At 43.7% G+C, this 24,603-nt stretch overlaps 1 protein-coding gene across 6 annotated transcripts in view; it reads right to left on the bottom strand.

Annotated features, from left to right (window-relative positions):
- The window catches only part of LOC128572655 (zinc finger protein 208-like), a 46,194-nt gene that overhangs the window by 12,396 nt on the left and 9,195 nt on the right, over positions 1–24,603 (bottom strand). The window contains exons 1-3 of one of the 6 annotated variants that reach the window (XM_053572667.1): positions 10,643–12,686; positions 5,863–5,897; positions 673–5,767 (exon numbers count right to left, since the gene is read on the bottom strand). The exons of 1 other annotated variant lie outside the window; for it this stretch is intronic. In XM_053572667.1, the coding sequence (XP_053428642.1) occupies positions 673–687 (15 nt within the window). In that variant the 5' untranslated portion in view covers positions 688–5,767; positions 5,863–5,897; positions 10,643–12,686. Of the gene's footprint in view, positions 1–672; positions 5,898–10,642; positions 12,691–24,603 lie in introns of those variants that run through there. 4 more of the 6 variants (XM_053572668.1, XM_053572669.1, XM_053572672.1 and 1 more) reach the window with 4 other exon arrangements.

The following is a 24,603-nucleotide window of genomic DNA, read 5'->3' as shown; positions in this document are numbered from 1 at the left end:
TTGGCAAAGTTCGAGTTATAGATATCTGGAATGTTTTCTAATCTCAAATCGTGTCTTTAAACATGTCTTTCTAAGCATTCTAGAAAGCATTTTTCGAATGATTCTGTTTTTCAGAACATTGAGTTACTTTAGGCAGTTAATGCCGTCTTCTGTAAAAGTGCACGTGCTTCATCTCATTCTATGTAGAACTGATGGAGCTTCCACATGGAAGCTAAACAAAACATATTCTCCTTCTCTGCTAATATCCAAGGATCCGACCTCATCCACAATGGGAACCTTGAGTATCCACATTGTTCCATTTTCAAAAGGCACAAAATTAACATTTGCAGTATTGCAGAACACATTTTTATTTTTGCAGAACATGAATTTACACTGGGAATTTTGCAGGGCACCTGGGAAGCCTTGATGGACAGAATGGAGAGAAGACTCTGCTGTATAGGTAGGGGAGAAGGATTTCTCAGACCTCTTGGCAACTGAAGATAGAATAACTGCTGCTGTTGCAGAATCACATACTCTTATTGCTCTTGGCAATAAGAAATAGTTAAAATAGTATTTGAAACAAACTCATTAGGCAGGAACATCACAAGTAGAGAAGTAAAGGCTTGCAAATTCTAAGAACATGATATTGCAGGAGCAAAAGTGGGCACAGCCCTGGACCTTGGACACATTTACCTGAGAAGCAATCATTTCCTCCTCCTCCTTCCCTAGATTTCCTTCTCACATGAGATTATCTGGATACATTCCACCTGGATCTTGACAATATCTTTATCGGCTTTATCTCGGCTTTAAAGGCGAGAGAAGATAACTGAGAAGGGTGAGGTCTGGAAGAACAGATCTTCTCAAGGAGACCACAAGGATACACCTGCAGGGTCCTCTCCATGGTGACTAAGCTCTTGGGAATTTGTAAACTTAACTTCCTGGAACTTTGAAATTTCCAAATTCCGTGAAATCTTGTAGTTCTGGAGGGGCTGGAATAGCATCTCCCGCTTGATTCAAACTGGCCAATGAGAAGGGTACCTGTGGGGTTGAACTTTTTGACTGTCAATAAAAAGGGAAAGACCAAGGTAGTCGGGGAGCGCAGCCATTTGGAATTCTATGCCGTAAGCTACCGGCTGGTGAATAAAGCCCTTCCTCTTTTAAACGTGGCGTGTGGGTGCTCTTTCTCTCTGTTGGGCCTCATCTTTCTGCAACAAAGGCATCAGCGCAACCCCTTCACCTGCTACCACATCCACAGTCAGAGAGACCACTAAGTACAGAAAAAAATTCACCCTTCCTTGTTCTTTATCACAGAGAAAGTCAGGAAGAAGGAGATTCCACATAAAGACCAAAGTGTGCATTTCTTATTTCTTGGCCTCCAGTGCCCTCCCTTGCCAGCAATTTCTGCCATGCAAATGGGAATATGTGACCTGTAACCTCTTTCTGAAAAAATACATAAATAAATAAACTCAGCTGTCTTAAATAGATATGGAAACCCTCATGCTTGATACTGGCCTAACCTTAGCATCACATGGGGACACTTAATTAAAACCACACTGATGACACAACCCAGACTAATAGAATGAGTGTGCAGACAAAATGACAGAGATGCTACTTCTTCAAACTGGCCATGGAATCTTAACTGGAAGCCTGGGATGAGAAACATTTAGCTAAGCATCACCTCTCAGGCTTTAATATGCATATAAGTTTTTTCACATTATGCCCATTCTGAGTATGTGATTCTGCAACAGCAGCAGTTACTCTATCTTCAAGCAAATAATCACATTTTATTAACAATACTTGTTTAAGTCCTTGTTTAAGAATTTCAAGAAGAAGCCTGGCCCCATGGCTCACACCTGGAGTCCCCAGCTCATTCAAAGGTTGAGGCAAGAGGATGGCTTGAGCCCAGGAGCTTGAGGTTGCTATTAGCTATGATGCTATGGCAACCTACGGAGGATGACAAAGTCAGATTCTGTCTCCAAAACAGAATTTAAAAACAAGAATTTCAGGAATGATTTTGAGCCATTAACTATAGAACCAAGATTTCAGAACTCCTCATCAAGAAAAATAGTGAGCAGTTAACCCACATTTCTGTTTTGATCTATATCATGTCAGCAAGACTGCCAGATGGCTAGAAACCTTTTGAATGAAACATGGAGATCCACACATAGAAAGCTCCGGGTGGCACCTGTGGCTCAGTGGAGTAGGGTGCTGGCCCCAAATGCCAGAGTTGGTGGGTTCAAACCCGGCCCCAGCCAAAAACTGATAAAAAAAAAAAAAAAGAGGGAGACTGTCTCAAAAAAAACAAAAAGAAAGAAAGAAAAGAAAAGAAAGCTCCTACACGTAGTTTCCCACACTCCTTTCCCCTTTCACCACCTTCTGGTCAGCTGAGGAACATCAGGAGGTCTTTCCAACATAAGTCAGCCATCTCCTTATGTTGCTCTTGAAAAAACTACTTTCTCATCCACCAACTCTTGCATTGTGACTCTACCTTTTCACAAATGAACAGTCAACCTTGGGTTTGCTTAACATTTTGCAGGTTTGGGGGCGGGAGCTGTGGCTCAGTGAGTAGGGTGCCGGCCCCATATGCTGAGGGTGGTGGGTTCAAACCCGGCCCCAGCCAAACTGCAACAAAAAATATCCCAGCATTCTGGCGGGCACCTGTAGTTCCAGCTACTTGGGAGGCTGAAGCAAGAGAATCGCCTAAGCCCAAGAGCCGGAGGTTGCTGTGAGCTGTGATGGCACAGCACTGTACTGAGGCCAACAGAATGAGACTCTGTATCTAAAAAAAAAAAAAAAAGGCAGCGCCTGTGGCTCAGTGGGTAGGGCGCTGGCCCCATTTACCAAGGCTTGTGCATTCAAACCCGGCCCCAGGCAAACTGCAACAAAAAATAGCCTGGCATTGTTCGGTGCCTGTGGTCCCAGCTACTTGGGAGGCTGAGGCAAGAGAATGGCCTAAGCCCAGAAGTTGGAGGTTGCTTGAGCTGTGTGATGCCACGGCACTCTACCGAGGATGATAAAGTGAGACTCTGGCTCTACCAAAAAAAAAAAAAAAAAAATACAGGTTTTCAGTGAGTCTATGAAGTAGCTTCTTTAATAATCCCCCTATTGCTGCTGTTACTACTTCTAGACTATAGCAGCACTCACCTAGAGAAAGCAAACACAGCACAGAGACACTTCTGCTCAACACTTTTTTTTGAGAGTCTCACTTTGTCACACTCAGTGCAGTAACGTAGTGTCACAGCTCACATCAGCCCCAAACTCTTGGGTTTAAGCAAATCTCTTGCCTCAGTCTTCCAAGTAGCTGGGATCACAGGAGCCTACCACAATGCCCGGCTCTTTTTTTGTTTGTAGTTGTCATTGTTCTTTGGCAGTCCTGGGCTGAGTTTGAACCTGCCAGATCCGGTGTGGCTGGTGCCCTAGCCATTGAGTTACAGGTACAGAGCCTCGACACTTTTTAAAAACCAACATATCTTTGGTTCAAGGAAGATCACCAATCACAATTTTGAAGCACGGCATAGTTTTCTAGCACTTTAAAGGTTCCAGAGGTCAGAGAAGGCAGCAGTGTCTCTTGCACACGTGGGGATGCAGGTAGTCCCATGTGTACATTCATGAGAATTACAGAAACAGAAAAGTGGGAATGCGGGCATTCTCAGGTGTACTCAATGCTTATCTGTGATCCAGGTTGATTTCCGGGCCTCATAGTCTCTGATCAATTTTAGGTGTAAAGATATCAGGATAATTGAAAGACAGAGAGAGAATGGCTGGCACTCGCAGGGGTCCTCAAATTGCGGCCCATGAGACACATGAGGCGGTGTGATTGTATTTGTTCCTGTTTTGTTTTTTTACTGCAAAATAAGATATGTGCAGTGTGCATAGAGATTTGTTCATATACATATATATTTAACTATAGTCCAGCCCTCCAACGGTCTGAGGGACAGTGAATTGGCCCCCTGTTTAAAAAGTTTAAGGACGCCTGAAATAGAGGTAGTTTGTAAAAATCTACAGGTTGTCTCCAAAGTCACCATACATAGGAAAAACTGAAAATCATAGCTAGCTATACCTTTACAAAATACTCATTACCAAATTTTGTAAAGAGGTGGCAAACATAGAAAATAGTTTGTAAATGTATTATAAAATTTTGCTGTAAATAAAAGTACATAGTGCTACAATTTCCATTTTTTTCTCTGTATGGTGACTGTAGGAGCAACTTTTGTGACACCGTGTACTATAACTGCTCAAGAAGCTACATTGTAACTTCATCATTTGGGACAACATGCACTTTGCTGTACAATTATGTGTTGTGACTGGAAGGTTGAGATGCAAAGCTCCCTCTGGAGTTACACTCAGTGGGCATCATCTATGTTCATGTCATATCTGGTAATTCTGGATGGTGTGTAAAAATAATTTATAATTAAAAACAGAGTCATTTCCAACTCCAGAATAACCCATCACAATGGTAGACAGAGAAAGAACTGTCATATTATACAATTAAACCAGAATGTGATGTGCATCTCAGACAATTTAAGAGATTGCAAAGATGAATTAAGTCACTGTAATTAGCCCTCAAGAAGAAGACATGACAGCTGACTCTGCTTGGGCGGTGCCTGTGGCTCAAAGGAGTAGGGCGCTGGTCCCATATGCTGGAGTTGGTGGGTTCAAACCCAGCCCTGGCCAAAACTGCAAAAAAAAAACAAACCCTGACAGCACCATTGGTTATACAGGGTGTCCATAAAGTTTGTGTGCAACTTAAAATAGTAAAAACCAGGGTGAGACTCTGTCTTAAAAAGAAAAAAATAAATAGGTGGCACTTGTGGCTCAAAGGAGTAGGGTGCCAGTCCTATATGCTGCAGGTGGTGGGTTCAAGCCCAGCCCTGGCCAAAAACTGCAAGAAAAAGAAAAAAAAATTATAATCAAAGAAAAAGGCAGAAAGAAGACATGTATAGGACAAAGGATAGTGGTGGGAGATGTTGGGGAGCATAGCTCATCCTGGGAAGTAGCTCTGATTAAAAAAATTCCTCATGCTCTGTGTTCTCAAGAGAAGCTCACTGCAAAAAACAACTCTTCCCATGATGACTTAGGTGATATTACCTATTTTACCTATGATGAGGCAAGGCACAGGCTCTGCAAATTCCCATTCATTGCTCATAAACAATTAGCTGAACAGTTGTTTCTTCAGCAGTCAACACAAAATATTTCTTCATCAAATTTTGCTGAAGTTACTCTTTTCCCCCCAGCCCCTGACCTTTGGCCAATTCTACGTCTGACTTAGAATTAACATCTAGCCCCTCTTTATGCCCCTCCTAAGAACTGTCTGACTGCAGGATGAAACATGTCCTGACCTGGCAGATTATTTCTCCACCCTCCATTCTGCCCCCATCTCCCACCTTGTTTCTACACGTTTACGCCTCTTTATGAAAGAAAGCCCTTGTGTGTGATGCTTGCAGATTTTATACTTCATGCTTTCCCCAAGCAATACTTCCTTCAGTAATGAAGAATTCATTTTATTGGACAATAAGATGGAATTTAAAATTTATTCTGTTGGACAATGTCTAGAAACAGCCCCAGAACAAGACCCATTACACCTCAGGAAGGGCATCTCATCACCTTCCACTTCCATCAACCACATCTGCCTGTGAGTCCCCAGCTTTCCAGAGCTCTGCGCCTTTGTCCATATAAAGGGTTCTTCCCATAGCTGGTATGAACAGGCTGAAAACCTGTAGAGATGGATCCTGGGCCCTCGATGACCATCTTTTGGAGCACCAAGGTTGATCTTGTCTTAGTCACTTGACTCAAAGAGAACAGCAAGTGTTTGAGAAATCCAGCAAAATTCTGCAAACTCAGTGTTGAGGCTTATATAATAGTAGGAAATTGTAAAATACTTACAATTGTACTTGGTGCTTTTCCCCAAGCAATGCTTCCTTACAATAAAGAAAAAAATCATCTTATTGGACAATAAGATGTAATTTCAAAATTGTTCTATTGAACAGTGTCTAAAAACACCACCCACCACAACAATGCCAATTACACCTTCAAGAAGGGCATCTCATCACCCTTACCTTCCATCAACCACACCTGCCTGTGGGTTCCCAGTTGTGTTTGAGAAATCCAACAGAATTTTTGGATAAGAAATCTTATGTTAACATGAAAAGCAAAATTACTTTGTGAGACAATAGTGATGTCATTTAATTATTAAATGAAAACAAATCATTTAGTAAACAGTCATTTGAGAACATCTCTGGAAGTTTGCAGGTCCCCTTCCATAGGATATAGCATTAAACTCCACCTTCAAAGAACAAAATTTGGCTCAGGGCCTGTGGCTCAAGCAGCTAAGTCACCAGCCACATACACCTGAGTTGGCGGGTTCGAATCCAGCCTGGGCCCGCCAAACAACAATAACAGTTGCAACCAAAAAATAGCCGGGCATTGTGGCAGGGACCTATGTTCCCAGCTACCTGGGAAGCTGAGGCAGGAGAATCACTTGAGCCCAGGAGTTGGAGGTTGCTGTGAGCTGTGATGTCAAAGCCCTCTACTCAAGACAGCTTGAGGTTCTGTCTCCAAAACAATAAAAAATATATATATATACAAATTTAAAAATAATAATAAAGAACAAAGTTACCTACTGTCACAGATCTCCACTCTGTGTAAAAGAGGAACTGATGTCTTGTCAATATTTACAATTCACCAAATGATCTACCACACTTTCATATGGAAATGTATTCATTTTTATGCATCATAAAGCAATCAAAACTGTGTCTCTTTCTTCTTCGGGTATCATTGCAAAGCTAAACTGAGTTTCCATTTGAAATCACCCTCAGACAATAACATATCTCAAAACCTTACAACACTCACTCAAAGAAAAAAAGGTAAAAGCAGGGCTGGGCGTGCTGGCTCAGGCCTGTAATCCTAGCACTCTGGGAAGCCCAGGTAGGTGGATCAATTGGATTGAGCTCAGGAGTTCAAGACCAGCCTAAGCAAGAGCGAGACCTGTCTCAAAAAGTAGCGGGGTGTTGTGGCAGCGCCTGAGGCAAGAGATTAGCTTAAGCCCAAGAGCTTGAGGTTGCTGTAAGCTATGATGCCACGGCACTGTACTCAGGGTGACAACTTGAGACTCTGTCTCTTAAAACAAAAAAAAGAGGTAAAACCAACTTTTTTACTGAAATATAACTACATATTTAATTTCCTTTTCTCAACTCCAGTTCTGTCTTGCATTTTCAGGAACATTTTCTTTTCTTTAAGTTCTATTGATGTATTACACTTAATTGCACTTAATGAAAAATTTAAGCTGAAATAAAGAAACAAAGCTTTTCAAGGTTTGAAATTCAGGGAGTGTCACTGTTGACTGAAATACAGACATGTCTCACTCAAGTGTCAAGTAAGATCACTCTATCCCTTGAGACATCCTTCCACCTTCAGCCTGCTCACAGAATTACTCAATGGCCACCCTCCCAGGAGAAACTGCAACCTAGCTTTCAATGCACAAGTGTGAATTGTGTTGCAAGTTTTGAAAACACCTTAAGGGGGATGGGTCATTCTTTTCCTTTGGGATAATTTTCCTCCCTTGAAATATCTGGAAATCTAGAGAGCAGAAATAATTTGTGCACATTTTCCCCAAATACCAGCATCTGATGGGCTAAACAGTAATGTGTCTCCTGGAAGTAAAAACTGAGGCTGGTATAAAAAAAAAATGTAAAGTCCTGACTTAGCATCTGTAGCTCAAGGACTAGGGCGCCAGCCACATACACCAGAGCTGGAGGGTTTGAACCCAGCCCTGGCCTGCCAAACAATGACAACTACAAACAAAAAACAGCCAGGCATTGTGGCAGGCACCTATAGTCCCAGCTACTTGGGAGGCTGAGGCAAGAGAACCACTTAAGCCCAAGAGCTTGAGGATGCTGTGAGCTGTGAGGCCACTTGGGAGCTTGGGCTCTTGCCTCAGCCTCCCATGTAGCTAGGACTACAGGCGCCCACCACAACTCCCGTCTATTTTTTTGTGTAGTTGTCAGTGTTCGGCAGGCCCGGCACTTCAAACCCTCCAGCCCAGGTATACATGGCTAACACCCTACCCGCTGAGCTACCAGTGCAGAGCCTTAATAGTTATTCTTAACATATAAATTATAGGCTTCTTCCTCTTCTTTTTTTTTTTTTTTTGAGGCATAGTCTCACTATGTCACTCTGGGTAGAGTACCATGGCATTACGGCTCACAGCAACCTCAAAATCTTGGGCTTAGGCAATTCTCTTCCCTCTCTCCTCAGCCTCCCAAGAAGCTGGGACTATGGGTGCCCACCACAATGCCTGGCTATTTTTTGTTGCAGTTGTCATTGTTGTTTAGGAGGCCCAGGCGGGACTCGAACCCGCCAGCTTCGGTGTATGTGGGTGGCACCCTACTCACCGAGCAACAGGCGCCAAGGCAAGTTATAGACTTCTTAATAAGTTACAAAATGCAATGTACACCATTAATAAATACCTACTGTTTCACAAATTTCTAAAAACAAAATTAAACAGCATAGCCCATATGTCAATATAACTAATCATAACAATTATTTCCATTTGAAATCGATTTTATAGATATGAAAATTAAATAAAATAAAGTAGACAATGTGGTAGACACAGACACCCCCCACAACCATTCTCAGCTATTTGTGAATTGAGAATACACTTTAAAACATAGGAATAGTAAGTCAAACAGGCCAAACCAGAAATAGGGAATAAAGAAAATAATCTTGAAAAAAGGCAGAGGAAATGATGAGGCACTACAGAACAACTTACTAGCATGTTTAATGATTCTTTTTTGTGATAATTTTCTTTGATTTTTTTTTTTTTTTTTTTTGCAGTTTTTGGCCAGGGCCAGGTTTGAATCCACCACCTCCGGTATATGGGGCCAGTGCCCTACTCCTTTGAGCCACAGGCACCACCCTGATTCATTTTTTAATTGCGACATGTACTTTACTACATGTAGTTAGTCACATAAGCATATTTTTAGTATAAATCCCCTAGATAAATTATTAAAATTTGTTACCCAGACAAAATGTTGCAGGAAGACGAGGCTCAACGGAGAGAAAAGGAACCCAAACACCACGTTTATAAGACGAAGGGCTTTATTCACCAGCTGGGAACTTAACAGCATAGAAGAATTCCAACTGGCCTCGCTCCCCTACTGGCTTGGTCTTTCCCTTTTCATTGACAGTCAAAAAGTTCTACCCCACGGGTGCCTTTCTCATTGGCCAGTTGGAATCAAGCGGGAGATGCTATTCCAGCCCCTACAGAACTACAGGACTTCACTGAACTTGGAAATTTCCAAGTTCCAAGAAGTTAAGTCTACAAATTCCCAAACGCTGAGTCACCATGGAGAGGACCCTGCAGGTGTATCCTTGTGGTCTTCTTGAGAAGACCTGTTCTCCTAGACCTTCTCGGGTATCCTCTCTCTAAAACAACACTTAAAAATGTAATCTCAGGCTGTGCTGGTAGTTATGGGGCCGGCCCATACACAGAAGCTGGTGCCTTCGAACCCAGCCCCTGCCTGCTAAACAACAATAACAGTTGCAAGGAAAAAACATAGCCAGGCATTGTGGTGGGCGCCTGTAGTCCCAGCTACGTGGGAGGCTGAGGCAAGAGAATTGCTTAAGCCCAAGAATTGACGCTACAGCACTCTACTGAGGGCGATATAGTGAGACTCTGTCTGAAAAAAAAAAAATGTACTCTCACTGTTCTCCGGAATTACTAGCTCTTCCAACTGTCGGAAGGCATATAAGGCACAGCTCAGCCCTACTTCCTCTTTAAGTAAAAAAGTTTCACCTTTACGCGGTAACTTCACCCAGCAACTAGCCAACCAATCACCTTATGCCCCATCTTGCTTATTTTAGCTAATCCCCAGTTGACAACTCCTCTGAACCTCCCGACAAGACACACCCTCTTTCCCCATAATGCTTATAAGGCACAAGTTTTTCAATAAAGTTTGAGACTTGATCAGAAAACTGTTTTGTCGGGCGGCACCTGTGGCTCAGTGAGCAGGGCGCCGGTCCCATATGCCGGAGGTGGCAGGTTCAAACCTAGCCCCGGCCAAAAACCAAAAAAAAAAAAAAAAAAGAAAACTGTTTTGTCAGCCTTTCTCGCGCCCCTTGTTTGTTTTTCTCCCTTAGGTGGTTCCTGCGTCCCCCGTTGCTGTCCCGCGGGTCGGGACATCCAACAATCTTTTTTACGAATCAATTCCCTGTCTCTGCGTTTAACAACAACGACAGGCAACTCAGAGACTTTGAGTTCCCCAACAGAGGAAGCCACCGCCCTGGGACCTAAGTTTACGTTTAACAGGAGAATGGAGAAACTGGGGGCCCCACAGACTACAGCCCCTCCCATGAACAAGCCCCACACACCCAGCTGGGATTCTTCCTCAGGACCTTTCCATTGTCCCCACGTGGGAGGGACACCGCTCAAAGAGAGCCCGGGGCCATGGTCCAAGTAACAGCTCCAGGAAGGGCCCGGAGGCACAGTCCCCGCTGCCTTCCCCACTCCACCTCTTGCCCACAGGGTCCTGAGGGCCAAGGGTGCCAGTGGCAAAGTTCAATCTGAAGACTGTAAAACTGAAGTGAAATTGAAAGGTCAGCCACAGTCACTTCCGGTTACAACCACGCCCCTCCCCCTCCCAGGACACCAGTCTTCTGTACTCACCATTTCCCAGCTTCCGGATGTCCCGGCGTCCTCCCTACAGATCTTCCAGTACCTGCAGGTCACAGGCTGACAGAGCTGCTGCAGAGACACCTAGATACTCCCGGAGTAGCAACAGCTGAAAAGCGGACACCAGCTCAGGGCCCAGCAGAAGAGACAAAATCTGCTCCGATCGCTGGACCCGCCTCCTTCTTTCTGGCTGTGCGTCTCATTGGTCAGTTCACTTTGGAGCATCCCGGACTGGATAGCCTCAAGCCCCACCTCTCTGACCTTGAGTGACAGGAATGCTCTGGGACAAGACCACAACACTTTTTTTTTTTATATTAACAGCAGGGACTGCTACACGATAAGTGGCATCCCAGCCAGCTCCTGGAGCTGGGGGGTGCGGACCTGCTACCTCCGCCTTGGCGATGTTGGTGCTGTGGCAGCAAGCAGCAGAACCAGCGGGCTGGAAAGTGGGCAGGGGGGCCCATTTCCCAGGCCTGGGAAAGAAAAGGATTGTAGCCATTCATTTAAGACCCAGACACATTGTCCCAGACATGCTAAATGTAACTACAGAGGGCCCCATACTGCTATATGTGCCCCTAGACAAAAAGCCCAGAGACAGACAGACAGAGAGCTTTTCTCTCCCGACTTGGGTTTTCTCTCTCTGCCAGGAGCTCTGGCGCTTCTGTATTCTTTTCTGCAAATAAATCCTGTCTTACCACTGATCTGTTCTTCCAATCACCAAGACCAAGAACCTAATGAAGAGCGAAATTTGGTGTCAGGACCATGACTTTATTCACCTCTATGTTCCAGGGCCACTGTGCTCGCCATAGAGTAGGTGTTTAACAAATTTCAACTAAAAGAATGAAAATCTGTTTACTGAGTGTTTATTCTGTGCTGCACTTGGGAACCTATTATTTAAATAGGAGTTAGACTCTGCTTTGAAGGCATTTTCTTTCTTTCTTTTTTATTATTATTATTATTATTTTTCAGTTTTTGGCCAGGACTGGGTTTGAACACACCACCTTTGGTATATGGGGCTGGCACCCTACTCCTTTGAGCCACAGGAGCCGCATTTTTTTTTTTTTTTTGAGACAGAGCCTCAAGCTGGTCACCCTGAGTAGAGTGTGTGGCATCACAGCTTACAGGAAGCTCCAACTCCTGGGCTCAAGCAATTCTCCCTCCGCCTCCCAAGTAGCTGGGACTACAAGCGCCTGCCACTATGCCCGGCTACTTTTATTTTTTTGGTTGCAGCCGTCATTGTTTGGCGGGCCCAGGCTGGATTCGAACCCTGCAGCTCAGGTGTATGTGGCTGGCGCCTTAGCCGCTTGAGCCACAGGTGCCGAAACTTTTTTTTTTTTTTTTTTTTTGAGACAGTCTCACTATATCGCCCTGGGTAGAGTGCCGTGGCGTAACAGTTCACAGCAACCTCTAACTCTTGGGCTTAAGCGATTCTCTTGCTTCAGCCTCCCAAGTAGTTGGGACTACTGGCGCCTGCCACAACTCCTGGCCATTTTTTGGTTGTGGTTGTCACTGTTGTTTGGCAGGCCCAGGCTGGATTCCACCCCGCCAGCCCCAGTATATGTGGCTGGTGCCCTAGCCGCTGAGCTACAGGTGCAGAGCCTGAAGGCGTTTTCAACATACGTCATGATGTCTAAGTAAAAACATAGCTGGGCACAGTGGCCAGGCACTTAGAGAGGCCCAGATTGCCTGAATTTACAGGTTTGAGACCAGGCTGAGCCAGAGAGAACCCCCACCCCTCTCTAAAAAGTAGCCGGCGTTGTGGCAAGTGCCTGTATTCCCAACTACTTGAAAGGCTGAGGCAAGAGGATTATTGAACCCAAGAGTTTGAGGTTGCTGTGAACTAAGATGCCATGGTACCAAGGGTGACCAAGTGAGACTGTGTCTCCACACAAAAACATGCACATAAATAACTGAGTAACTTGACAGATGAACAACATTGAGAGTTACAAGCAAAGGCTATGACAGTTCAGAGAAGAGTGAAATTACCTCTAGTCTCCAGCTAGGGGGTTGGCATTGCAGGAGGTAGTATTTAAGCTCCCAACTAACAGGCACAATATAGGAGTACACGGTGCACCTCCTGGGTGAAGAGCTCAGCTACCAAATGGACTTCACCTAACAAACCCCATAGCTCTCTTTACACAAGGCTTTGTGTCTTCTCCGGGATGCAGCTCTGCCTGACGGATATTTGTATTTAACCCTGAATATAAAATATATCAATTTATTTATTTTAATTATATATAAATATGTATGTGTTTATATATACACACACAGTAAATACATGTTTTCCAGTCATGGAAACAAGGTATTAACAATTATAGGGCGGTGCCTGTGGCTCAGTGAGTTGGGTACCAGGCCGTATACTGAGGGTGGCAGGTTCAAACCCAGCCCCAGCCAAACTGCAAAAAAAATAGCCGGGTGTTGTGGTGGTAAGCACCTGTGGTCCTAGCTACTTGGGAGGCTGAGGCAAGAGAATTGCCTAAGCACAAGAGCTGAAAGTTGCTGTGATCTGTGATGCCACAGCACTCTACCAAGGGCTACAAAGTGAGACTCTGTCTCTACAAAAAAAAAAAAATTATATAGGTCCTGGTCAAGTGGCTCACTTCATGTAATCCTAGCACTTGGAAGGCTAAGGTGGATAGATTGCCTGAGCTCAAGGGTTCAAGACCAGCCTGAGCCAGAGTGAGACCTTGTCTCTTAAAAAAAAATAGCCAGGGGTGGCACCTGTGGCTCAGTGAGTAGGGCGCTGGCCCCATATACTGAGGGTGGTGGATTCGAACCCATCCCCAGCCAAACTGCAACCACAACAACAATAAAAATAGCAGGGCATTTTAGTGGGCGCCTGTAGTCCCAGCCACATGGGAGGTTTAAAAAAAAAATAGGGGGCAGCACCTCTGGTTCAAAGGAGTAGGGCGCTGGCACCAAATGCCGGAGGTGGTGGGTTCAAACTCAACCCTGGCCCCAGCCAAAAAAAAAAAAAAAAAAATAGCTGGGCATTGTCGTGGTCTCCTGTAGTCCTGGCTACTTGGGAGGCTGAGAAAAAAGAATCATGTGAACCCAAGAGTTTAAGGTTGCTGTGAGCTGTGATGACACGGCACTCTACCCAGGGTGACATAGTGATGCTCTGTCTAAAAAAAAAAAAAACGAAAGGGACGGTGCCTGTGGCTCAAAGGAGTAGGGCGCCGGCCCGAATGCCAGAGGTGGCGGGTCAAACCTAGTCCCTGCCAAAAACTGCAAAAAAAAATTAAAAAATAAATAAATAATTTTACAAAAAGGAAGAAAGAAAAGAAAAAAGGAAAAGAAAAATCCAAAGCCTGTTGCAAAATGCAATGCGGAGACTTGGCCTCTTAGGCAGGCGTCCTCAAACTTTTTTAACAGAGGGCCAATTCACTATCCCTCAGATTGTTGGAGGGAAGAACTGCAGTTAAAAAAAAAAACAAACAAAAAAAACTATGAACAAATTCCTATGCACACTGCACATATCTTATTTTGAAGTTAAAAAAGAAAACGGGGGGCGGCGCCTGTGGTTCAGTCGGTTTAGCGCCGGCCCCATATATCGAGGGTGGCGGGTTCAAACCCGGCCCCGGCCAAAATGCAACCAAAAAATAGCCTAGCGTTGCAGATGCCTGTAGTCCCAGCTACTCGGGAGGCTGAGGCAAGAGAATCGCTTAAGCCCAGGAGTTGGAGGTTGCTGTGAGCTGTGTGAGGCCATGGTACTCTACCAAGGGCCATAAAGTAAGACTCTGTCTCTACAAAAAAAAAAAAAACAAAAAAAAACGGGAACAAATACAATCACACTGCCTCATGTGGCCCGCGGGCTGCAGTTTGTGAACCCCTGCCTTAGAGGCTGTTTTGCTGAAACCTCACCCCTTCACCCGCAGAACTCCACTGGGAGGTCAGTGAGCAGGCCAGGCTGGCCCCAGGTGGAGCTGGCCTCTGAGAGAGAGTGAGTGTTTGGGGGGAGTTAGGGAATGCAGAATATTTAACCCTCGTTAAAGAGAACAAGAGTCACTTTGGACTAGATAAGGAGGAAAATATCTTCTTTCTTTTGTCAGGACCTTGGTATGGTCAGAAGGGTCAGTCTGTGTGAGCTCAAGGCTACTTGAGTGTTAATTGCTACTCCTGTGATTGGTGCCTGTGGCCTAATTGAGGTCTGCTTTGACATCCTGCACCCGGACTGTGTTCCCTGTCCCATGTTCTGTTGTGCTAAGATCATAAATAACTTAGAGCAACAATAGTAAAAGGTAAATCAGTCTAATTAATGTAGTTAATTAAAGAAATAGTTTGGGGTGGGGCCTGTGGCTCAGTGAGTAGGGCGCTGGCCCCATATACTGAGGGTGGCAGGTTCAAACCCAACCCCACCGAACTGCAACAAAAAAATAGCCGGCCATTGTGGCAGGTGCCTGTTGTCCCAGTTACTTGGGAGGCTGAGGGAAGAGGATAGCCTAAGCTCAGGTGTAGGAGGTTGCTGTGAGCTGTGTGACGCCACCGAACTCTACAGAGGGCAATAAAGTGAGACTCTGTCTCTACAAAATAAAAGAAGGAGAAGAAAAGAAATAGTTTGGTTAGACAGTGCAAGCATAGCAAGAACCATGACGTAAGTGGTAGCCTTCCTTCACTAGACTGACGTTTAAAACAATGCTGTGTGCAATAAAAATGGAGCTAGCCTGGAGCAAGAGGATGTCCATGGTGCTCACAGTAGAAGGTAGACAGACTCCTGACCTAGCTTTAAAAAACTTGTGTCTTGGCTTGGCACCTGTGGCTCAAGTGGTTAAGGTGCCAGCCACATAGACCTGAGCTGACGGGTTTGTATCAGCCTAGGCCTGCTAAACAATGGCTGCAACCCAAAAATAGCCGGGTGTTATGGCAGGCGCCTGTAATCCCAGCTACTTGGGAGGCGGAGGCAGGAGAGTCACTTGAGCCCAGGAGTTGGAGGTTGCTGTGAGCTGTGTGATGCCACGGCACTCTACCCAGGGCAACGAAGTGAGACTCTGTTTCTAAAAAAAGAAAAAAAGAACACTTTTTTCTTTATTTATGATATAATAGACATGCACACAGAAATAATAATATAATGAAACCCATCACAAGTACTACCAAACAAGATGCTTTCAAAATTTTTATCATCTTGCCTTTATTTGGTATGTAAATATAATAGATCCCATTATTTAGTTTGTAGTTATTTCACTAACTGTATTTAATAATTTCAAAAATTATTTTGGAAAACACTGTCATCATACCTAACAAAAATAAATAATTTTCTTTTTTTCTTTCCTTTTTTTTTAGAGACAGAGTTTCACTTTATCGCCCTCGGTAGAGTGCCATGGTGTCACAGCTCACAGCAACCTCCAGCTCTTGGGCTTAGACAATTCTCTTGCTTCAGCCTCAAGTAGCTGGGACTACGGTGCCCACCAGAACACCAGCTATTTTTTTGTGGCAGTTTGGTGGGGGCTGGGTTTGAACACGCCACCCTCAGTATATGGGGATGCCCTACTCACTGAGCCACAGGCGCTGCCCTTCTTTATTTTCATTTTGAGAATTACTCTGTCACCATTGGTACAGTGCTGTGGTGTCACAGCTCACAACAACTTCAAACTCTTGGCCTCAAGGTATCCTCCTACCTCAGCCTCCCTAGTAGCTGTGACTATAAATGTGCAACATTCTGCATGGCAAATGTTTTTATTTTCAGTAGAGACAGAGTCTCACTCTTGCTTAGGCTGGCCTTCAACTTCTAAACTCATGCCATTAACCAACTTCAGCCTCCCAGGGTGCTAAGATTATAGGCATTAGTCACAGTGTCCAGTCTAAATAATTTCTTTATGTAATTTAATGTGTTCATTAATTTTTGTGATTGAAATCCTACAGTTCTATAACCACAGAAGTCACGCGACCCACATAATGCATTACATTAAATCAATATTTACCCTAAAAATTTAAAGTGACAAAATCTATCTTTAGAAATAAACATTTATAAACCAAGAGTATTTATAAAAATATGATAGGAACACACAGATACACCAAAGAACTTTCTTCTGAAAAATGCAAGATAGAAAAAAATACATAGAATTGAAAATAATACATAAAACAGGAGAATGATAATTTTGCTCAGTTTTCAGACAAGGGGAAGAGAATGCAACATCTAACATTTTAGCTCTACTGAACAGACAATTAATTTTTTTTTTTTTTTTGTGGTTTTTGGCCGGGGCTGGGTTTGAACAGGCCACCTCCGGCATATGGGACCAGCGCCCTACTCACTGAGCCACAAGCACCGTCCTAGTAGACGATTAATTAAAAACTATAAAAAGGAGGCTTGGCGCCCATAGCTCAGTGAGTAGGGCACAAGCCACATACACCCAATCTGGCAGGTCCGAGCCTGGCCTGGGCCTGCTAAACAACAATGACAACTGCAACCAAAAAATAGCCAGGCATTGTGGTTGACTCTTCTAGTTCCAGCTTACTTGAGAGGCTGAGACTGAAGCCCAAGAGTTTGAGATTGCTATGAGCTGTGATGTCACAGCACTCTACCTAGGACAACATAGTGAGACTCTGTCTCAAAAAAGAAATATATGGGGTGGTACGTGTGGCTCAGTGAGTAGGGCACCAGCCCCATATACCGAGGGTCGCCAGTTGAAACATGGCCCTGGCCAAACTGCAACAAAAAAGTAGCTGCGCGTTGTGGCGGGCACCTGTAGTCCCAGCTACTCAGGAGGCTGAGGCAAGAGAATCACCTAAGCCCAAGACCTGGAGGTTGCTGTGAGCTGTGATGTCATGGCACTCTACTGAGAGTGACAAAGTGAGACTCTGTCTCTAAAGAAAAGAAAAGAAATGCATGTATCCCTTCAGAAAAAAGAGCATCAAAATTTAAAATGTTAGTAAGAAGCAGAGTATGATATTTTATGAAATCATGGCCAGTGTCCTCTGACTGTATAACAAAGAACACTTAGGTTGAAAAAAAGACAGCACCTAATGGAAAACATAAAAAAAACAAAGCATTTGAAAAAAAAGTGTCTTTTCATTTGCATCAAAACTCATAAAAGAATGTGCAAATAATATTTCTCTCTTTCTTTCTTTCTTTTTTTTGAGACAGAGTCTCACTATGCCTCCCTCAGTAGAGTGATAAGGCATCACAGCTCATAGCAACCTTAAACTCTTGGGCTTAAGCTATTCTCTTGCCTCAGCCTCCCAAGTAGATGGGACTAAAGGCATCAGACACAACGCCAGCTGTTTAGTTTAACTGGCTTTAACTAAAATTGTCATAATTCTCAAGTGTCTTTGTTCTCTCATGTTTCAAAGTTTTCAGTGTTCACATTATGACTGAAGCACTCAGCTAAGTGGCCTTGACATGACCAGACTGAAACGGTGAGTGTTACCTCGGCCCCAACAGCCCAGCAACGGCAGCCTTAGAGAAAGGAGAGGAGAGAGAGAGCTCTCAGGACAAACTGCTGAGCAGAACTTTGTAACTTTCTGTCCACGATGCAATTCTAGTGAGTTTTTTTCCCAGAAACATCAGAACCTCCTTGCAGCCCTGAGATCACTGCAGAGCTTTACACTACTCGATCGTCCAGAGAAAGACAAGATGAGTGACACACCAGCACAGATTGTGCTCAAGAGCCTCTGAGCCTGTGCACAGGGTAAAAGAATGACCACTATGAAGCCTAGCTCATTGTAGCACTAAAATTCCCACTCTGGGGAGGGATGTGACCACCATTTTTTGTTCATGGAATGTATGTACTAGCATGATTCCTCACTGTGCTTGTGTGCCCTGCACTCCACCGCAAACATTATCAGGTTCACTACCCTTATGCATTATTCATTTTCACCTCCGTAAAACCCCCTTGACCCTGCTAATCTGACAGGGGGATTTGAGGTGTCTCTGCCTCCCCGTCCCACTTGATGCGCCTTCTGAAATAAAGCATTTTTGCATTGACAAACTTCCTACTCCCAGTAACTGGCTATATGTGGAGAGAGCAACATTGAACCCCCCTTGTGGGTTTTTTATTATTAGGTTGGTTGTATAATTCAAATAAAGATAATAGTCCAAGATTAAACAAGATATTTGCTAGTAAACGTGAACTTGTTACTGAAAGGTTCCGGACCCAAAGATAAAATCATTCCAAGACGCGAGATGAAAGGAAAATGAAGATCCAATTCATGCAGTTTAAGTGGCCTTTATTCCACCTCGAGTACAGGTGGGGTGAGATTCCTGACCAGGTAGAAATCAACACGTGGGCTATGGCGGACAGGGATTTAAAGGGTTAGGGCAGTCAGGATTGGTGGCATTTCTATTTCCTGGGAAGGACAGGAGTCTGACTCTCTCTGGGCGGGCTATGAACTTGACCCTGTCTGGGCAGGTACACCTGATCTATCATACCAGCCTTTTTAGTTTATTATAAGGAGGTAGGGTGATGGGCATGGCTTCTCTTCAAGGGCTTCTTGCAGCGGGGAGGGACTGAGTGGGCTGCCTGTAAAAAGAATGGGAGGGGGAGAGGAATGGTGTTTACAGGAATTCTTTATTTTTTCTTCAGTTTGAGGTGCTTGGTATTTAGGTGGTATCATAGGGCAATGATATGAGCAGTTTTCAGGTGATTGTTCAATAAGTCAAGAGATGAAGCAAGGAATTGCAGAACGAGAAGGATTATAATTAGTGACTTTATCATTAATTGAGATTGATGGGTAGGGGAGAAAGGCCAAAATTGATAGGAGGGGCAGCCAGAAGGAAAAAAAGAAGAAAGAAAATTGGATTTCTTCAGGGAGAAAGTCTTGGAAGGTGCCTTATAGCCACAGATTTTTAGAGGCTTTAAGGAGGTCGTTCCCACTTTGAACATGTGAGAGTCGCCAGGCATCCTGAGAAAAGTTATAGAGAAAAGGAAAAAATCAGGGAGAAGTGTTTTGCATTTATTAGGAAGTGGATTCTTCAAGGATCCTGGTGAGTTTAAGGTGATGCAGGATAGTACTTGTGACTTCCAATGATAGCTTTTCAGCTTTGGAAGTTTTCCTGTAGTGTAGCAGGAAACCAGGGCAGGCAGAACACTCCAGGCACCAGTTGGAAGAGGAAGCGGCTTTGTTCTCTGGCTCGGAGACTCGGCAGTCTAGTGTCCCCAAAACTGAGCTGCCTGACTCAATCTCTTGCATTGCTTTTATACATTTTTTAGGGATTGGATACATGTGAAAGTTGTGAAGGATGTGAGAGATGTGAAAGACGTGAAAGTCTTGGGACTCAAGAGAAGGTTGGGTTGGCCCGTGCCCTTTGGTACTGGGTGGGTTACCAGTCCTCAAAGAGGAAGGAAGGTTAAGGAAGTTACAAGGTTACTACCTACGCCCAGCACATACCAAGGGAAGGGCATATAGATAACAGAGACATCTGCTGCAGTAGAGGAAGGAAGGTTAAGGAAGTTACAAGGTTACTACCTAGGAAAGGAAGGTTACTACATACCAAAGGAAGGGCATATAGATAACAGAGGCATCTGCTGCAGTAGGGGAAGGAGCATTACAGACTGTGCGGCAAATGCCTGTACAGAGTGACTAGGACAGATTTTAGCTCTGCTTTTATTCTCTTGCCTCAGTAGGACACAGTTTTATGCCAGATCAGTGAATCCAATCTGGGGAGTCCACAAGGTGAATAGCTGTGGGGATGCTGTACCGAATTGTGGTAGGGCCTGTCCAATGAGGAGATAAAATCTTGCAGGGCAAGGGAGATTTGAGGGGAATTTGTTGCCCTGCCAAATGGTCTGTGACTCTCTCTCGTGAGGGTTGGGGTAAAAGCTGATTGATTGTTATTTTAAGTTCGTGTCTAGTTTAATGGAGGATGCAAAAATAGTTTTCTATGATAGAGTCTGGGAAAGGGCCAGGGTCTAGAATAATAGTTCTGCCATACATTATTTTAAAAGTACTACAAAAGGCGTTTGTGAGGGGTGGAGTGAATACAGAGTAAGGAAGGAGCTTAATAGTGAGGGCTAAGACTTGTTGCAAGAAAGTGCCCGGGGGCAAAGTAATAGAGGTAATAATGTGGGAAAAAGACACTGTCTTAGCAATGGAGTGAGCAGTGGGCTTAAAAGAACTGTTATCAATAAACTAGGTATCTTCAGGATTAGGTAAAAGAAAAAGAAATATTTGGAAAAGTGTGTAGTGTTACAATAGGATTTACAGGGAGGTCAGAATGAGAGAATGGAGGGATTGTTGGGGAGTCGTTGGAGAGGAGTAGGATGGGTAGTAAGAGTGGGGACCAGCAGGAATTGTCAAGGTTGCTTGCAATTTTGGCAGAATATCTCTACCTAGTAGGGAAAATTACTTGTGGGGATAATAAGGAATGAATTCAAGAAAGAGTGTTCGGGGCAGCGCCTGTGGCTCAATGAGTAGGGTGCTGACCCCATATACTAGGGGTGGCAGGTTCAAACCCAGCCCCAGCCAAAACTGCCAAAAAAAAAAAGAGAAAAACAGTGTTCAGAAAGTGTGCACCATAAAGGTGGAGTAGCATGGGGGTGGATTACATTACCATCAATACCCAACATAGAGATCTCTGTTCCCAAGGACCTTTATAAGATGGCAACTTGGAAGAGATTGCTCCCATGTCCATTAAAAAAGAAATTGGCATAGCCGGGCCTTGTGGCGGGCGCCTGTAGTCCCAGCTACTCGGGAGGCTGAGGCAGGAGAATCGCCTAAACCCAGGAGTTGGAGGTTGCTGTGAACTGTGTGACGCCACGGCACTCTACTGAGGGCAATAAAGTGAAACTCTGCCTCTACAAAAAAAAAAAAAAAAAAGAAATTGGCAGGCAGCACCTGTGGCTCAGTGAGTAGGCACAAGCCCCATATAGCAAGGGTGGTGGATTCGAACCCAGTCCCTGCCAAACTGCAACAACAACAACAAAAATAGCTGGGCATTGTGGTCAGTGCCTCTAGTCCCAGCTGCTCAGGAGGCTGAGGCAAGAGAATCGCCTAAGCCCAAGAGCTGGAGGTTGCTGTGAGGTATGATTGTTACAGCACTCTACTGAGGGCAACAAGTTGAGACTCTGTCTCAAAAAAAAAAAAAAAAATACAGCAATTTCTTAGGATATAAAATCGATGTCCACAAATCAGTAGCCTTTGTATATGCCAATAACAACCAAGATGAGAAGCTAACCAAAGACACAATTCCCTTCACGGTAGCTTGAAAAAAATGAAATACCTAGAAATATCCATGACAAAAGAGGTGAAGGACATTCTACAAACAGAATTATGAAACCAAACCCTAAGAAAAGAAATAGTAGAAAACATTAACAAATGGAAGAACATACCAGGCTCATGGCTGGGAAGAATCAACATTGTGAAAATGTTGGGCAGCACCTGTGGCTCAAGGAGTAAGGCGCTGGCCCCATATACTAGAGGTGACAGGTTCAAACCTGGCTCTAGCAAAAAAAAAAAAAAAAAATAGTAAAAATGTCAATTCTATGGAAAGCAATCTATAGATTGAGGGCAATCCCTATTAAAATACCATCATCATACTTTCAAAAACTGTAAAAAATAATTGTTCATTTTGTACGGAACCAAAAGAAATCCTATATATCCAAGGCAAACTTCAGTAATACAAACAAAGCCAGAGGTATCACCCTACCAGAATTTCGGCTATTTCTGCAAGCCATAGTGATCAAAATAGCATGGTATTGGAACAAAAACAGAGACATTGATTTTTGGAACTGAATAGAAAACCATGAGATGAAACAAACATTACAGCCACCTGATCTTCAATAAACCAAATAACATATACTGGGGAAAAGAATCCCTATTCAATAAATGGTGCTGGGAGAACTGGATAACCACATATAAAAGACTGAAACTGGATCTGCAACTATCACCACTTACAAAAATTGATTCAAGATGAATAAGATTTAAATTTAAGGCACGAAACAATAAAAATCCTCAAAGAAGGTATGGGGAAAATACTACAAGTTATCAGCCTGTGGAAAGACTTATTGAAGAGGATTTCCATGGCAATTGCAATAACAACAGAAACAAACAAATGGGACTTAAGTAAGCTGAAAAGCTTCTGTACTGCTAAGGAAACAACAACCAAAGCAAATAGACAACCTTCAGAATGGGGAAATACATTTGCATATCATGAATTGGACAAAAGCTTGATAACTAGGATCTATAGAGAATTCAAATTAATCAACAAAAAAAGAGCCAATAATCCCTTGTATAAATGGGCAAGAGACATGAAAAGAACCTTCCCCGAAGAAGACAGATAAATGGCTAATAAACATGAATAATTCTCAATGTCCTTGATCATCAGAGATATGCAAATCAAAACTACCCTGAGATATTACCTAACCCCAGTGAGAATGGCCCACATCACAAAGTCTCAAAGCTGCAGATGCTGGCATGGATGTGGAGAGAAGGGAACACTTTAACACTACTGGTGAACTGCAAAGTAAGAAAACCTTTTTGTAAAGAAGTATGGAGAATCCTCAAAGAACTCAAATTAGACAACCCATTTGATCCTGCAATCCCATTACTAAGAGGGACTTTACCCAAAAGAAAAAAAAAATCCTTCTATTATAAAAACACTTGCACTAGGCTGTTTATCGGAGCTCTATTTACAATCGCCAAAATGTGGAAACAGCCTAAATGCCCACCAACCCAGGGATGGATTAACAAGCTGTGGTATATGTATACCATGGAATACTATTCAGCCACTAAAAAAGATGGACACTGTACATCTTTTGTATTAACCTGGATGGAGGTGGAACACATTCTTCTTAGTAAAGCATCACAAGAATAAAGGAGGAAAAATCCAATGTACTCTATTCTAATATGAAGGCAGTAGATGAAGTAAAACAAGGCGGTTAGGGGAATCAGCAAGTGGGAAGAAGGGAGGAAGGTGGGGGATGCAGTGTCGCGGTGTATGGTACACCTCTTGGGGGTGGCACACAATTATAATGAGGGACTCTATCGAACAAATGCAATCGGTGTAACCTAATTCTCTGTACCCTCAATGAATCCCAAACAATTAAAAAAATAAAAAAAATAAAATTAAGAATGGCTGAATATTCTATCTGCAGCAGATAAGGAGATAACAGGAAAACAATATAAGGCAACTGTTTTTATTTGGGGAAGAAGCTTTGTTTGTTACATAAAGACCTGTTAGAGAGTCCATTCCCTATTCTTGTGATGAGAGGAGAAAGACTACGTTATAACGGCCTTGATATTCAGGCTTATTTCCTAAAAGCTTCCCACTTTCAAAAGCACTCAGCCTGTCTAAGCTACAATTTTTTTAAGAATTGTTTTCTGTTTCTTTACTTTTTTGTTGTTGTTGTTGCTGTTGAGACAGGGTCCCACCCTATGCCCCTGAGCAGAGTGCAGTGGGCGTGGTAGCTCACCGCAACCTCAGACTCAGGCTGCGGGCACCCCACTGCCTCAGCCTCCGGAAGCCGCTGGGAATACAGGCGCTTGCCACGGCGACTGTATTTTGTGAAAAAAATAATAAATAAATAAAAAAGGACGGCACCGTGGCTCAAAGGAGTAGGGTGCCAGCCCCATATGCCAGAAGTGGTAGGTTCAAACCCAGCCCCGGACAAAAACTGGAAAAAAAAAAAAAATTAAGAATTATTTTCTGGGCTCAGTGCCTGTGGCTCAATGAGTAGGGTGCTGGCCACATACACTGAGGCTGGCGGGTTTGAGCCCAGCCTGGGCCAGCTAAACAATGACAACTGCAACCAAAAAATACCCAGGCATTCTGGCGGGTGCCTGTAGCCCCAGCTACTCAGCAGGCTGAAGCAAGAGAATCACTTAAGCCCAAGAATTTGAGGTTGCTATGAGCTGTGATGCCACGGCACTCTACTTAGGGTGACAAAGACTCTCTCTCAAAAAAAAAAAGAATTATTTTCTGCACCCCAACATTAACTTAGCAGGAACTAAGTTAGGCTTAACCAATTGTAAACTGCATGCTCTTCTGATTAGGAAACAAGAAACGTTTCACCTGGATAGTC

The sequence above is a fragment of the Nycticebus coucang genome, chromosome 20 (genome assembly GCF_027406575.1).
Source record: "Nycticebus coucang isolate mNycCou1 chromosome 20, mNycCou1.pri, whole genome shotgun sequence".
NCBI lineage: Eukaryota > Metazoa > Chordata > Mammalia > Primates > Lorisidae > Nycticebus > Nycticebus coucang.
This window is presented reverse-complemented; position numbering and strand designations above follow the sequence as displayed.